General features: G+C 44.4%; 1 protein-coding gene across 1 annotated transcript; it reads left to right on the top strand.

Moving 5' to 3' along the window:
- Window positions 1–2,707: 2,707 nt before the first annotated feature.
- Window positions 2,708–15,899, top strand: LOC120520465 (dentin sialophosphoprotein-like; the record flags this gene model as incomplete). Its single annotated transcript, XM_039742808.1, has 8 exons — window positions 2,708–2,869; window positions 2,953–2,988; window positions 3,071–3,100; window positions 3,443–3,487; window positions 4,086–4,148; window positions 4,254–4,417; window positions 4,923–5,082; window positions 15,732–15,899. Coding segments are annotated over exons 1-8 (685 nt in total), but the record flags the coding sequence as incomplete, so codon positions are not given.
- Between the last annotated feature and the right edge of the window lie 259 nt (window positions 15,900–16,158).

Here is a 16,158-nt window from a genome sequence, read left to right as displayed (position 1 = left end):
GGGGGCGCCCTCGCTCCCTTGAACCCCTGTCCACGACTCCAGACACCAGGTAAAAGTCCACCAATTGACTTTATTTTTTTGCCACAGTGCACAAAGCACACTCTCCACCACAATTCTCAGTAAATCACCAATACAAACAATAATAAACAATCCTCCAGCTCCCAGACGCGTTGCCACCCTTCCACCCAGCTCAGCTCGTTGTCTGGGAGTTCCCATAGTCCTTTTATAATCCCTGACCCGGAAGTGTTTCTGCCCAATAGTCCATTAAGTCCTTTTCCTTCCGGGTCAGGGTAAATAGTCCCTTTCTTCAACCCGGAAGTCCGTCGCTCTTCCTGTGACGAACCTCCGGGTCACAGGGCACGAAGAAACCCTTGGTCCTCCCTGCAGCTCCCTCCTGGCCCCCCCACGGCATCCAGCAGGGCTTTGCATAAAAACTCCAATGTCCATGATGCCCTGCTGGTCTTCTGGGGACCTCCACGCTGCAAGGAGGGCTCCACCTGGCGGCTTGGGGGTATTGGCGGGATAAATGGCCGGCCATCCATTACAGGACAAAACAACCTGGCAGATGGGCCGTGGCACCAAGTGCCACATTTGAGTACCAAGAAGAGAAACAGTTATAATTCGTTACTAACCCTCACCTTTTATATCATGTTACTTATGTTTTAGTGCTAATGACTAACAGCAGAGACGCAATATGTACAATTAATCAGCAGCTCTAGTCAGGGTGTGCAAAGCTAAAGTCGTGAGTCTTCAGCTGGGATTTGAAAGCTGAGACCGAAGGGGCATCAGTAGTATAATGTCAGGCGGCTTCTGTCAAAATTTAATCCGAGTTTGATTGATGAGATTAAACCACGCCCCCTTTTAATCGAAGACCGGAAGTCCCGCCCCCCACCCACCATCTGTTGTTTGTTGACCTTTGATGACCTTTCAGGAAGTCCCCTCCCCCACCACCGGTTGTTTTGTTGACCTTGGATGACCTTGATCCGGCCCCTGTTGATTAATGACAGGAAGTCCCCTCCCCCAACCACCGGTTGTTTGTTGACCTTTAGCCCAGCCATCTGTTTTCCCCAGGAAGCTGTCAAGGGCAATTTGATGGATGCCCCCCACCCTCCTTGAACCCCCACCACCCCCCCTGCTTGGCCACCTGCATTGCCCCATCGCACTAGGGCAAGTTCAGACATGCCCAAGGGCTGCCTAGGCCCCCCTTGAACCCATCACCACCCCCACCACTTCCCAGCCCCCCACCCCTCTTCCAAAGACAGGTTCAGGCATGCTGCAGCCGGTCCCTGGACAAGTTCAGGCATGTTCCTATCCATACCCAGACTGAATGGCCTGCCTAAGCCTCACTGCAGCACATGATGTCTGGTCCCCTTCTTCCTGGGACATACACATACAGGCTGCTCGACCGATCTAACTTGTCGCTCCTGCCAATATTGCTTTAGGTAAGAATCCCTGTATCTATGTAACAATTATTTTAAAAATATCTATCTATCTAATCGTTGCTATATCATTTGTAAACTCCCTTGTATTTTATCTAAGACAAAACAGCCTTTTCCTTCCCATCTCCGTGAAAATCCTTTCACAGACAGGCTCTGAGTTTAAAAGCATTCAGCAGCGCACAGAAAGACAAGCAGTCTAGCTTTTAGTAGCCTCAGAGGCGTGTGCTTGTAGTTCAAAGCACGCTGAAATACAAGCTGCCCGGCACCCTCTGCAGCCTGGCTTTTAGCAGTCCCTGCGCGCATCCGCGAGCTGGTCATTCCCAAAGCACACAGAAAGGATCTTTCTCTCTGTTCACACTGAGTCCGGAGCGCAGTTAGAGCCGTCAGTGCATGCCATATGGGTGGAGCTGTGTGTAAGTTCACCTCCTCCCCTGACAGCTCTCAGCTGATTCAGTCCAGGCGCGCGCAGGCTTGTCAACAGCTGAGCGTAAGCCCCCGTTCTTCCATTCCCAAGACGCATGGGTCTTTAAAAGTTAAAGGCTTTCATGATAACGTGTAAAACCCGAGATAACTAGTTCGCTATAAGACCTTTAAAATCACACAGTTAAATAAGATGCAGCAGTTCCCTTATAATTCACGTTGGAGACGTCTAAATGCTAAATGAATTAATATATTTATAATTTGTATTTAAATCGATCTAAAACAACCCTTTTCTACCCCTGTTAATCCTCCCCTCATGAAGAAATCTGGATAGTTTTTCTAAAAGTTTGAATGGCTTAATCAGAGCGGATATCTCGGCTAGAGAAAGGAACTTTAAAACTCTTTGTCAAAACAGGTTTTTCCAAAGCCCTCACCCTCACCTCCAAACCTAACCCCACCTCACATCACCTCACCCCACATCCGCCGCCTGGAGTTGATAGTCGCTGGTGATTCGTATCGAATCACCCTTACGCTCTTAGGACAGGGGTCAGGCGCTGACGCCCTTTAACCTCGGAGCAAAACAGAATGCGCCTGTTTAATCAAATCTACGTTACAACGGAATCTATTAATCAAATTCCGGATAACCCTTAACTTTGTGACCGGATCAAAATTTTTGCAAAGGTGAAAAGGTCTTGCGGAGATACGTACAGATGTTTAAACAAATCTATTAGGCGAATTCCGGATAACCCTTAACTTTGTGACCGGATCAAAATTTTTGCAAAGGTGAAAAGGTCTTGCGGAGATACGCATACAGATGTTTAAACAAATCTATTAGGCGAATTCGGACCACACTGGACAAAGGTCCTTATACGGATGTCCGATTTAAATGATTGGGGCACATTGTAAAACACCCCGCTTCTTGGATCTATAAATAAGCCGCGGTCGGACCCCCAAGCCCCATTTTCTCTACGGATCGTTCAGAACAAGAAAGATGAATTTCTCCCAGCACGGTTTGTCAGAACGATTTTATTAAAATTATATATTATAATTTTAATGAATACATCTAAATGAAATCTAATTATTCTTCATACAGACGAAACTGCAGCAGCAGCAATCAATGAACACCCAGGTAAGGCTATTCATGAATCTTATATGCTTTAAATGAATATGCTTTAAAAACTGAGGGCTGAATTCTTATATTTTATCCTTAGAGCTGTTCATACCCGTCGATTCGCAAAATGGTAAAACCTTTTTAATATATCTTGTTTAATTGGTACGGCATGCTTATTAGCATTTAGGCGAGCCTTCGTATCGGAGGGCTCTTGGTAGCACGCGTGCATGTATAAGCGTTATGTGTTTGTCAATATAAAACTGTTTATAACATGTTTCTTCTGGGCTGATCCGTTCATGAAATGGTTTGAGGAGTCTATAAAAGTGTCTCAACTAACCGCATGAACGACGTGCGGAGTGAATATTTGCGTATAATTACTGGGATGTAATGGAAAATGTCTTGGAATACAATAAAGTTATTTCAAGACGTGCGGTTGATTCCTTTATTTTTTATTTATTTATTTTTTCTTTAGAATTATTTATACAGATAGACTCGCCAATCGATTTCGATATTCAAGGTGAGATTTTTTTATTAAAATGATAAAATGTTTACAAAGTGTCTATGAGCGTCATGTGAGCGCATCGACCACGGTCTATGAGCGTCGTGCGCGCACGCGCTCTGGTGTGTGCACCGTCGTGCATGTGCGCAGGCGTGCATGTAATTACTAGCGTCCGGAAGCCCCCGAGCGTTGCTAAAATGAAATGTAAGACGTACTAAGGTGCTTTAGACGTGTCAAAAGTATTGTTGAATCATCGGGTAAATGAATATTATAGCGTGTTTCTGTATTTATGAGATTATATTTTATTACCTTGAGACCCGATTATTTTGAAAATGATTTACCCAATTTAGTTTAGGGATTGCTCATGCAGTTTGTTAAAGTGCTTCGGGTAGTTACAAGAAGCCTATCGGGTTGAATAGGGTGATGCATATTAAAACGCGTTGTGTGATAATTAACCGCTTGAGGGGCGTGCGTGCATGCATGCGCAAGTAAGCGTGTAGAGCAGCTTGTGTATGTATGTGGGTGTCTGGATTGGTGCTTGGTCATTTGGTTCAGCTGCTGCAAGAGCAGGGATTGGGAAATGTTATTTTAAATAGGGGTGTATTTTGTTTTGTAGACGAAAATTCTGTACAAAACCAAACAGATTCTCAAAGGGATTACGCTGATTTGTACAGTCACGGTAAGTGGCCTTTTCAATTTATGGATGAAACTTTGGGGAACACACTTATCTGCAGATTTTGTGTAAAGAGTCCTTTAACTGAGAAGGTTATAATTTTATTTTCAGATTCAACTTTCCCGGGTGTTTTAACACAATTGCTGCAAGGTTCAGACACTCTAGAACTCTACAAAAACTGGGAGGATCCAGAACCAACCACAACTTCTCAGAGCATCAGGGGGTATTCTCCAGCAGCCTCTCAGAGCAGCCGAGGGCAGCCTCGAGCATCACGGGTATTCTCCAGCAGCCTCTCAGAGCAGCCGAGGGCATTCTCCAGCAGCCTCTCAGAGCAGCCGAGGGCATTCTCCGCACCCAGCCAGAGCAGCCGTGGGTATTCTCCAGCGCAATCGTCGGCGTCTTCTAATTCTAGACGCCGTTCATCCCCCAGGTGGGGAACTTTACCGACATCGCCTCACTCTGAGCGAGGATCTCGCGAAGAAGTCGTTATTCACCCGATATTCCCATCAGCCTGACCACGACCGGAGACATCGCGAAAGACTGGTTCTGTTGGGTGACGTTCTTCGCTGGGCATTTGAACAATTTATAGAATTAGAGTCTCCTGGGTACAATTCCGCACGACATGAGTTTACATTTGCTGCATCTGTATACTTTTTCCAAGGTTCTACCCAGAAATTAAAGAATAGGTTTTATATTTACTTTTTTTCTTTCGATAAGAATAACATTGAATGCAAATTTTTATTTTCTGTGCTTATAACTGTAACCTTTGCTTAAATTTAGGTCATGCCTGAAAACGGGTCTAGCGGCAGCAGCAAAGAACGCGACAGCAGTGACAGCAGCAACGACAGTGAAACAGACAGCTTCCGTGAACGCGACAGCAGTGACAGCAGCAACGACAGTGGAACAGACAGCTTCCGTGAACATCCTGTAGGGCGCAAAGGTAGGAAAAGGCCGTCCAGTGAAAACCTGAGACTATTAAAAGAGATGTCTGATAACCTTGAATATTCTATAAAACCCCTAAAATACCTACCCTCCGCGATCACCTGAAATTGTTCATTCACCAACCCCAGTGACACATCCTATTGACAATTTTGATCTCATTGATACATCGCCCAGGTTCTAAATTCTGATGAAATAGCCGTAGTTAACGCTCTGTTGGAGCTTTTGAAGAATACCTCTTCTCAGGACAGAACGTCATCAGGCCCTTCACAACAACCAATTGCCCTAAACATGTATGTAGAATCCCCACAGCCTTCTACCTCAGGAATCTCGGGACCTAGTAAGGCCAGTCTTCAACACCCACCTGTTGACGACTTAAAAGAGCCGGATACTTCCTCCCCACATCCTCAGACAGGATCAGGAGTGACTAATTCGTCCGGGGTAAACTTGAGTCTCGAAACCAACTCTCCACAGCCATCTACCTCGCATACGGTGAATCCATCGTCTCCAGAGCCGCCAGTAAGTTCCCCACAACCCTCTACACCGCACGGGAATCCGTCAGTAATTTCCCCACAACCCTCTACCTCTCGATTAAATAATTTGTCTATAACGGATCGTCCAAAATTTAACAATATCGAGATTAGACACCGCTTCAATTTTTCAGGGGCCTACACACTTGATTCATTCAAGTTTTTAATCATATACACGAGACCCTTCAGCAAATATTAGACAGTTTTACGAACACTTTGAATCCTATGGATCTAGTTCAGTTAGAATTACGTGCCGAATCTCTCAACCCCAGTGTTTTCTCCCTAACCCCAGCTGGCCTGCTTTCTGTTGAAGACTTTTTTAATCAAATTGAATTACTTCTCCAGAGTCACGCTACTATTTTAGCCGATTCCAGTCTGACGTTAATCGTTCAGGTGGTCAGGGTTCCATCTGGTGGCGGCGGGCTAGGCGTAAAGCCTGTTCCCTATTCAACGATGTAATCCTTCAAAAGAAACGGAAGCACCTATGGAACTCCTTTAACCGGGATGATCAGTGCTGTTTTGCCAGGGGTTTGCTGGCTGTATTAAACGATAAGTTCAGAAACAATCAGAAATTGTGTGAACAAGAGGCCCGCCGTCTGCACGTTGGGGTCGGTTTATCAACGGATCAGAAAGTAACGTTTCAGATGTCGAAAAATTTGAGAGGCTACTAGGTATTAAAATCATCGTCTGGTACAGGGAACCGAACACCATCGCTCTATTAAAATTTGAAGCAACCCAGGTTAGAAAAACAAAGACGCGTTCCTGTTTTTGCACCAGGATCATTATTACGGTATTTTGAATCTAAAAGGTTTTCTGGGGTTTTCCTACGTCTGCGATTTCTGTTACACGGGATATTCTATACCGTCCACGGCATCGCTGAACAACACTGTGATGTCTGTTTATCTACAAACTGTCTATTAGTTGACGAGGAGGCTTTACGATGTCCCGATTGTCGTCGTTTCTGTCGATCAGGGGTTTGCTTCGAAATCCACAAAACCCCGAAATGGAATGAAAAGACGCGTCGGTCTGAAAGTATATGCGACGTCCTTAAAGTCTGTGTTCTCTGTTACGAGAGATACAGCTTGAAAGCCGGTTCAAAACCTCACAAGTGTCGACCCAAACACTGTCGCGTTTGTAGAGCAGTCGTAAAGAGTCGGATGAAAACCATCAGTGTTTTATTCAAAGCTTACCGCAAAGACCAAACCATGAAAATACGTGTTCTACGATTTTGAGTGCCGTCAAGATGCTGGTACACACATCCCCAATTACATCCACTGCATGCATTGGAACGGTCGATCATGGAGATGGGCCGGCGAGGACTGCGTAGCAAAATTCTTTCACAGATATCGATGTCCGAAATACAAAGATTACACGTTCATAGCTCACAATTCTAAGGGGTATGATGGATATTTCCTCATGAAATATCTCATCGAAAGCGGGCAAACTCCATTTGTTACATCTCAGGGTTGTAAATTAATGTGCTTTATAGAAGAAGATTACAACTTGAGATTTATCGACTCGTTGAACTTCTTACCTATGAAATTGAGCAGTATGCCCAAAGCCCTGGGATTCCAGGCTCAAAAAGGGTACTTTCCCCATTTCTTTAATACCGCTGAAAATCAAAATTACATCGGCCCATACCCGAGCCTAAATATTACGGCATTCAACACATGATGAGCCAGGAAAGAGAGGAGTTTTTGTCTTGGTACGACTCTATTAAAAGCGGAACCTTCAACTTTAGACAAGAAATGGCGTACTATTGTCGAAACGACGTGGTTATTTTGAGAACTGCCTGTATGAAATTTAGAGATGAAGTGATCGGGATCGGTAATATTGATCCTTTTCAGTGTATGACCCTAGCTTCTCTCTGTATGTCCATGTACAGACAAAACTGCATGCCTGATAATGCAATTGGAATCATTCCTACTGACCATTACAAAAGCACTCACAAAGCTTATTCTAATGCTTCTATTCAGTGGCTAATGTTTCTTTCCGAGAAGGAAAAAATAAACATTCGACATGCGCGGAATCACGGTGAAGTCAAGATGGGGTCCTTTTATCTAGATGGTTACGCCGAAGTTCAGGGTGTCCCGACGGCCTTTGAGTTTGCTGGCTGCTTTTATCACGGATGTCCAGAGTGCTACGATGCGCAAGCCAAACACCCTCTTACGGGGACGTCTTATGCAGAATTGTTTAAAACGCTTAACGATAAACTCATTAAATTGCGGAAAACTTTAATCTGACGGTGAAAGTGCTTTGGGAACACGCTTGGGAGCGCATGAAAAAGAGGACGAGCTTCAAGATTTCTTAAGACGCTTTGAGTTTCCTGAACCTATCAATCCCGTGATGCCCTTTATGGAGGCGCACCAACGCGATCAAATTATACCATAAAGTCCAAGGTGACGAGCAAATGCAATATTACGATTTTACAAGTCTGTACCCCTACGTCAACAAAACAAAAACCTACCCGATCGGCCATCCGACCTTTATTTTTGAGGAGTTTGGCGATCTTAAGCAATACTTCGGGCTCATTAAAATCACCATGCTCGCCCCACGCAATTTGTATTTTCCGGTCCTCCCTTTAAGAATTTGCAATAAATTGATGTTCGTTTGTGCCGTGCGTGCAGAAACCCAGACAACCACCGCCTTTGCCATCACAATGATCGGAAAGGTCTTTAACAGGAACCTGGTGCAGTGTCGAAATACTCAAGGCCTTAGATAAAGGGTACAAAGTTTTAAAATTCATGAGATATGGCACTACGAGCAGAGTACCGCAGATTTATTTTCCGAGTACATCAAAATTCATCTGAAAGGCAAACAGGAGGCCTCTGGATGGCCATCTTGGGCGTGGACGAAGCGTCGGCGCTATGTTGACGACTATTTCTTAAAAGAAGGCGTCTTATTGGAGCGTGAAAACATAGCCTCCAACCCCGCCAAGAGACAAATTTCCAAGTTATTTCTGAATTCTCTTTGGGGAAAATTCGGTCAGAAGCCTAACCAACTGACCACGACGTTTGTTAAACACACCCAAGAATTCTTTGATTACCTGTTCTCAGACATGTATCAGGTCTCCTATTTTGGCTTTGTCAGCGAAAATCGCTCAGGTGCAGTGGAGGTATGCGGATGACCGATCGGTACCCGCCCTGTCAATGTGGTGATCGCCGCTTTCACCACGCCTATGCTCGGCTAGAATTGTATGCAATTGCTGGATCGTTTAGGACCGAGGATTCTGTATCATGATACAGATTCCATTATCTTCACAGCATCGCCCGGACAGTACACACGCCGGCGACTATTTAGCGAACTCACCAGCGAACTAGATCCTGATGACTACATTGAAGAATTTGTTTCTGGAGGTCCAAAACGTCGCGTACAAAACGTTCAAAGGCAAGGTCTGCATGAAAGTAAAGGGTATTACTCTCAATCACCAAACGGCTCAAGAGGTAAACCTATATTCGTTAATGGATCTAGTGCATAGTTTTGTAGAAAACGATCTCACAAAAGAAATAACCGTTCATGGTACGCAGATTCATAGGAACAAAAGACCCTGACGTTGCAAAATCGCCCACTCAGAAAGAGATTCAGAGTGGTGTACAACAAAAGGGTTCTCTTGCCTGATTACACATCTCTACCCTATGGATACTAAAGAGGGCTTTGATGTAAGACTTCAACACCCGTTCTCAAAAATAGTCTCGGGACCCTCCTGTTCGGGCAAATCGCATTATGTGAAAAAGCTTTTGGAACACACAGACCATGTGCTTTCTCGCGCCCTGACAATATAGTCTGGTTTTATAGTTGTTGGCAGCCTCTGTACGACGAACTACTAGCCAGATTTCCCAAAATCAAATTTTTGGAGGGATTACCCGCTTCCTTAAACGACGATGAACTACTACCGCCTGATCGAGTTAACTTGGTGATCGCCGACGATTTGATGGAACAGGCGAGCCATAGCCAAGAGATAGAGAGGGCCTTCACAAAATATACTCATCACAGGAATTTGTCCATCATTTACTTGGTCCAAAATTTATTTTTCAAGGCAAGAAAAGTAGAACGATAAATCTGAATGCCAATTACATCACCCTTTTCAAAACCCGAGAGATAAGCTGCAAATCACTAATTTAGCGCGTCAAATGTACCCGGTAGGGTGAAATTTTTCTTGGAGGCCTTTGAGGACGCTTACGCGACAACCTTACGGTTATCTGTTGGTGGATCTGAAAGCCCAGACGCCTGGCAATTTCGTTTACGTGCGGTATGTTTCCCCGGCTGGCCTGTGCGTGCGCCGTGAAAAGATAAAGACGGGCGATTTTCGGTATTTGAAAACAGACGGCATGTCGTGCAGAATAAAAGAAATCTCCCTTTGCTCAAGACCCTGCACAGGGTCTCCTGTCGCCGAAGAAAAGCGATGCTGAGCGAGGCTCCTGACGATTTCATTTATGCTCTGGCGAAATAGCTCTCAATACTTTAAAAGGCCATGTCCCCTGACTTCTAGGCAGTTCAAGTTGCTGAAGAAGCATCGTTGCGCGTTAAAAACTCAGCGATAAAAAACTGCCCGTTAAAAAGAAAAAAGCCCTTTTAAATCAGAAAGGAGGTTTTCTCGGAGCCCTGCTAAGCGTGGCCATTCCTTTTATTACTAGTTTAATAGCTTCGAGTATAAATATGGAATATACGCGTAAGATGTACCTGGTCCCTCAACAACAAATGGCTCAGTGGCATCAGAAACCCCAGACTTCCAACGACATTTTAAGCGCTACGGAAAGCGAACTGGATAAACAGATGAAACACATACTTGAACGCGATGATTTGAGCGTCGATGCAAAAGTAAATCTTTATACGGCCGTCTTGCAAAGATACCTTACCTTTGTGAAAAAAGCGGATAAAGAAACCGGTTCTCTGACATTATTGATGCCTGTCGAGAACCAGGAGGTGCCGCCAGAGGCACTCAAAGATGCACCTAGTACCCCAGAAGAACGGGTGTACGACGAGATTTTAAAAGTGCTCGGATAAATCAAAGAAATATACTGAAATAATTTTACAGAAAATGACGCATCACCCTAATACAACCTATTGGAATGGCTTGGGAGAGTTTGTGTTTCGTGGAGAGTCGTTACCGAACGAATATGGTTGATCTAATGCGGAACTTAACAGCCCGTCATAACATACCATCCTATCGGAGACCTAGGGGTTGGAAAGAATTTATTAAGGCCCTGGCCGGCTTGAACATTCCGCCCTCGGCCGTACCAAACATGGACACTAGAGAACTTCTAGAGAGTTTCAAACCAACCTCCCCAGACGGAGCTTCTGCTGTCTCTGCTGCCTCTGCTGCCGGCGTCTGCTACCGATACACCTGTTGGCAGGAAAACCAGATCTCACAAAAGAATGAATGGATTCCTTATTGAAATGTAATTATATTTTTTGTTTAATAAAATATTATTTTTTTACACAGTTTGCCTATTCTTTATTAAGATAATTACAGGGTCCAGAACTTTGCATGCAGGGTTGATCCTGAAAGCTTCTTAAAGTGTTCTTAGACAAGGTGTTGACAAAATTTTGAACCATATCATCGTTCTTGGTGACTTCATTAAAATACAGGTTCATGACCTCTTGATAAGAGCGTCCTTTTCCTCTATGGTGCAGGAAAAAAATACAGTGTTGTCCAGACGGTGGAAAACCAGTTTTGAAGCTGCGGGTATGGTGAATAATTTCTTTACAGTTTCTGTTTAAAACTGTATATTTCCTCAGGAAAATAGATAAAGTCTGGTGGAGCTCCATAGGAATCAAAAAATTCTCCAATTCCGTCTTCTCTGAGATGTATCGCCAACCAGTGTTCTCCGGGTTGTTTTTGACGGTGAGTATTGACGATGATCATGGTCGGGAGCTCCGTAAGTATCTTTTTAGGCAGTTCGTCGAAGCCAACACTCCGTAAAACAGATTTTCTGTGTACGGATTACTGGACATGAGTTTGTTGATCTGCAGGGTATTCATGCTTTTAGTAATCATAAAGTATATTTCTTCTCTGGTTTATTTCAATAATGTTGTCAAAGACCGCGTACACTATTAGATTCACAGTATGGGGTAGGGGCTGCCGAAAGGATTTCAAATCTCATGTTCCCTGTTTTCATCAATGAGAAATGGTCCCCGCATTCTTGATCTGGCGTCAAATCAAAGGCAAACAGGGTGTAACCTTTAGAGAATTCAGAACGGCTGATGGCTAGAGGCTGGTCTTTCAAGTGTTTTCCGTGGCCAACACCAGGTTGTAATATTCTCGGCGGTGGTGTCATTAGCAAAATTGGGCTGAAATGGTTTGGCGGGAATCTGTTCTCCGTCCAAATACAAGGCCAGGAATTCCACATGGTTATGTTTGAAATTGAAGGGGTTTCTGGCGTAATCCCCGGAAAAGGCGTCATTATCCACCATGCCTAGGACCACGTACTTGGGTAATTGTCCCAAGAACAAATTCTCCTGATTGCTCACCCGAATCCCGGCCGGTAAACTGAGAACTTTCATATTCACTCTTTCCAAGGGGTACTTGGCGTTGGCGTTTGTGAGTGCGTGTCGTGCCCCAATTTCACCGCCGCTGAAACTTTAACTTTCTTGACAAAAGAGAGGCGGCTAAAATGTTTACTTTGTAACGCTCGGCATCTCCGGACATCAGACAGAATTCATTTTTGCTACGCACCATTTTTATTCTGACGTCCACTCCGTTTAGAATTAATTTTTCTTGAAAAAATAGGTCAGAATGAATAGATCCAAGGAGTTCTACTGTCTTACCCTGGGCCGTATAACCGTTTCTTTTTTTGAACCCCTCATTCGGACCGTCCAAGGTTGTGTTTTCATGTTCGTCGGCCGAGTCTTTGTAAAAAAGACCCGTACCAAATTGGTACTTGAGAGTTTCACTGCTGTAATTTAACAATCCCTCAAAAAGGGCCCTATACGGGTAAAGGTTGGAACTCTGGGATATTGCGATCTCCCAGGGTTACATCCACTTGTGAGAATAAAGCGGCTATCGGATAATTAACAAAGGCTACCTTGGCCACGGGGTGGATTAGTTCCGTCGGCATTGACGATTTTGCAGCGGACGTGTAGAAGCGTGTTATTCAGGTCCAAGTAGTCTTCCCCATTCCCGGTAATCAGAAACTCCAGCGGGGCGACTTCAGATAGAGCTGAGAGAGGGGACCTCGACATAGATGCTTTTTCTACACTAGTCTGAGTATAGGGTACCGTAAACAAGTCCAGTTCGGATTTCACACACTCTTGAGACATTCGATGAACGAAAGACATCTTGAGTTAAAAAATGTTTTTCGATTTCTTTTTCTGGGCGGGACTTATCCTTGTGGCGGAGAGAAGAAAATGAAGTAAAAGCTGAGCGGCGTCTTTTTGATGATCGGGCAGGTCGTGACCCGGGAGGCCTCTTACGTTTAGTTTTCCTCATCACCATTAGGCCAGCCCCAGCTTGATTTTCTTCGTTTCCTCGAGTCATCGCTCCTGACACGGCTCCAGCCACCACGTCTTTGACAATATTCTTAGCGGCTGATTTAATGTGTGGCTTGACAATTTCGAATCCTCTTTTCAGGAGAGGCAAAGCTCTTCTAAATAGCCCTCGAAATATCCCTCCGATCCCAGAGCCGTACATCACTGGGGACCCAGAGAACCGGGAGTCCGTTACCGGCTTGGGCTTCATAATAATGCACGTAAGGGTTGGGGTCCAGGTAAGATCTCATCTCAGTATTAGTCGTGTATACACCTCTTGGAGGGTCTGAAATGTAACTTGACTAGGACCTTGCCAAACTGAAATGGAACCGCTTTGTTCTGATCCGTCTTTATTTCAATGGTCAAAGTATCAAACTGATTCTTGCTAACCGGAACGTAGTGCGGTTTGTCGTAGGTGATTGTGGTAATCTTATTCATCTCATCCTCAATATGTACGCATCTCAAGAGAGGGACGTAGCTGTCTCCGACTCTTTGGTGAGAAACAATGTCGCTGTAGGCGTACAAGGAATAAAACCCGCTCTGATATCCAGCGGGTAAGGAGCTTCATTCACCAGACCAATAGTTTTGTCCGGATGAGCTCCTAGAATCCTACCTAATTGTCCCTTGACATGCAGAGTTTCATCCTTCACAGTGTTTGAGAAATAGAATCTACGCTTTAGAGCGCTATAGCGGAATTTCGCAGGGTCTGATGAACGGGACTCCAAGAATTTCGAATCTTTCAACACCACTTCATTCATCTTGTCTGACACTTTCTCGACACTAGAGTAATAGCCCGCGGGAATACTATAAAATTTAGCTATTAGCGGATTCACCAACATAAATTCATTATCCGGTTTGTCTAGGGTATTCCAGGTGTGCGGATACTGAATTTCGGCCAATCCAACTTCCCAGGGGCCCTGTAGTTCGATTGGGGCGGATAATTTGACGGTAAATTCGGCGATGGTATTATTAGGGAAAACATCTTGGGAAGAATTGCTGGGTAGTACAACGTAAAAGCTTTTTCTCTCCATTGTGATCAGACCGTGAATGAAATACTAATTTTGATTCTCAGTATTTAACGTCTTGCGCATAGCTTTCAGGGATCCAACTGTTAAACTTTTCGGGCCACCCGAACCATTTCACCAAAATATGCTTTTTTCTACGGATATTTTTTTTCGCCAAAATCTTTTCAATCCTAAAGACGTCCGTACCTCGAATCTTTTGTAACTCGGCGTCGTAAAACGAACCTATAATGTCTTCACCGTCATAATCCTTGAGCTTGTAGACGGCGGATCCCTGGGGACTAGTTCAGAAACGGTAAATACCTCGTCTGAAAAGGTTTGTTCGTAGCCCTTGGTAAAAGGATTCCGGGATTTTGATACTCTGACCGTATCGCCGACTTTGAATTTATATTTTAGATTTCTTTTGGTTTTAGTTAGGCCGTATAAGTTTTTAAAGACTTTCCAAGAATTGGAACTACTCACCTCAGCAGGGGCCATTTTTATACCTCGGTGATAGCTGAGATTATAAGATTTCACCAAGTCCTGTAGCCCCGGCAGATAGGACCGGTATTCCGGGAGCTGAAATAACGCCACATTTTGGTCTTCAGAGTTCGATTGAACCTCTCCACCACGAAGCCTTTAATTCACTAGCTGTGGTGAAATGTTTTATCCCGTGTTTGTTGATCAGGCTTTGAAATTCCCGATTGAGAAACTCTTTACCGCTATCCGTCTGAAGTTTGACGGGTACTCTTCCCTCCTCCAAAATTTCTCGAAAAGCCCTGGTTACTTCTTTACCCGTTTTGTTTTTCAGAACCCTGACCCAAGCGTATTTAGAAAGAATATCTATACAAGTCAGTAGATACTTGTAACCTCTGTTATACTCGGACAGGTTTGTCATATCCGCCAGATCGACCTGCCATTGGCCGTCAATATTGGAAACATACACCTTATTCCTTTTAAAATGGATTCTGGCGGTTTATGTATCGTGTAGGTGTATTGCCCAGATAACCAATCTGACACTTCTTGGGACCCAATATGGTGACCCGCTTGCGAGAGAGCTCTTTTCAAGGAATCCTTACCCCCCAAGGATCCGGGATTCTCAGAGTTATAATATGTTTTTTCCAAGACCTGCTCCATCGCCGGTGATAAAACAGACACTGACACCAGTTAAAAAATTAGAAAACCTTTATTTAAGAGTCTGAATTTTTTCAGGCGTTTGTGTTTTCAGGCTCAGAAAGACCCATCAGCTCTATCATATCATCAAGTTCCAGGTCATATTTGGTCCACAGATTCATATGACCCTCATGATTAATATTTCACAAAACTCATTTGCCACACGGCGGGTTACACAGTAGGAGTATTCATCCATTTCATAAAATGACTGCATTACAGTATCATGAATAGAGCTGGTACTTTCAAATTCATCTACAGTCTTTTCAACCACTACACATATTTTGGGAATCGGCAGTAGAATATTAAAATACCCGAGAACTTTAACAGCTAGTCGTTTCAGCCAATATTTACGGAAAATATTCAGAATCTTCTGAAAGCGACCTTGACGGTAGCCGATTTCAGGTTCAAAGAGGCATGTATGCCTTACCTGGGCAGGGTGATTTATACCACAGCCTTGACATTCTTTTTTCTGGTCGCAGTAGACAATAATGTCCAGCAGAGAAGTCATCAGACCTTTAACAAGCTGCAGGGCCTTTTCCAGGTTTCTGGCAGTACCCCATCGGGCAATCCATATTTGTCTCAGAAAGTCCTATCAACATCGGCTCCTGCGGAACTTGTTTGTGCACCCAAGGCTGTCCTGGAGCTAGGTAAGAGGTTTCTGTCTGATCGCCATTAACGGAGACGCCAGTGTCCGGCTGATCACCATTGGCTGTGACGGGTGACGCACGACTAGACCAAGGAAACTGGAATCCGCTGTCTGTCTCAAGGTCTCTTGACCAGAGAGTGTAATCAGGCCGTATAGTAAAATAACGCGGGTCAGATTCTTGGTGGTCCTGAAGGCAATCCATCCGCCAGAGTTATAGAAATGGTAAGATTCAGGTCTTGAAGCTGCAGTCTTTGGAGTCT

Source organism: Polypterus senegalus, unplaced genomic scaffold (genome assembly GCF_016835505.1).
Source record: "Polypterus senegalus isolate Bchr_013 unplaced genomic scaffold, ASM1683550v1 scaffold_868, whole genome shotgun sequence".
Classification (NCBI taxonomy): domain Eukaryota; kingdom Metazoa; phylum Chordata; class Cladistia; order Polypteriformes; family Polypteridae; genus Polypterus; species Polypterus senegalus.
Note: the sequence above shows the minus strand (reverse complement) of the source record. Positions and strands in the feature narration are given on the sequence as shown.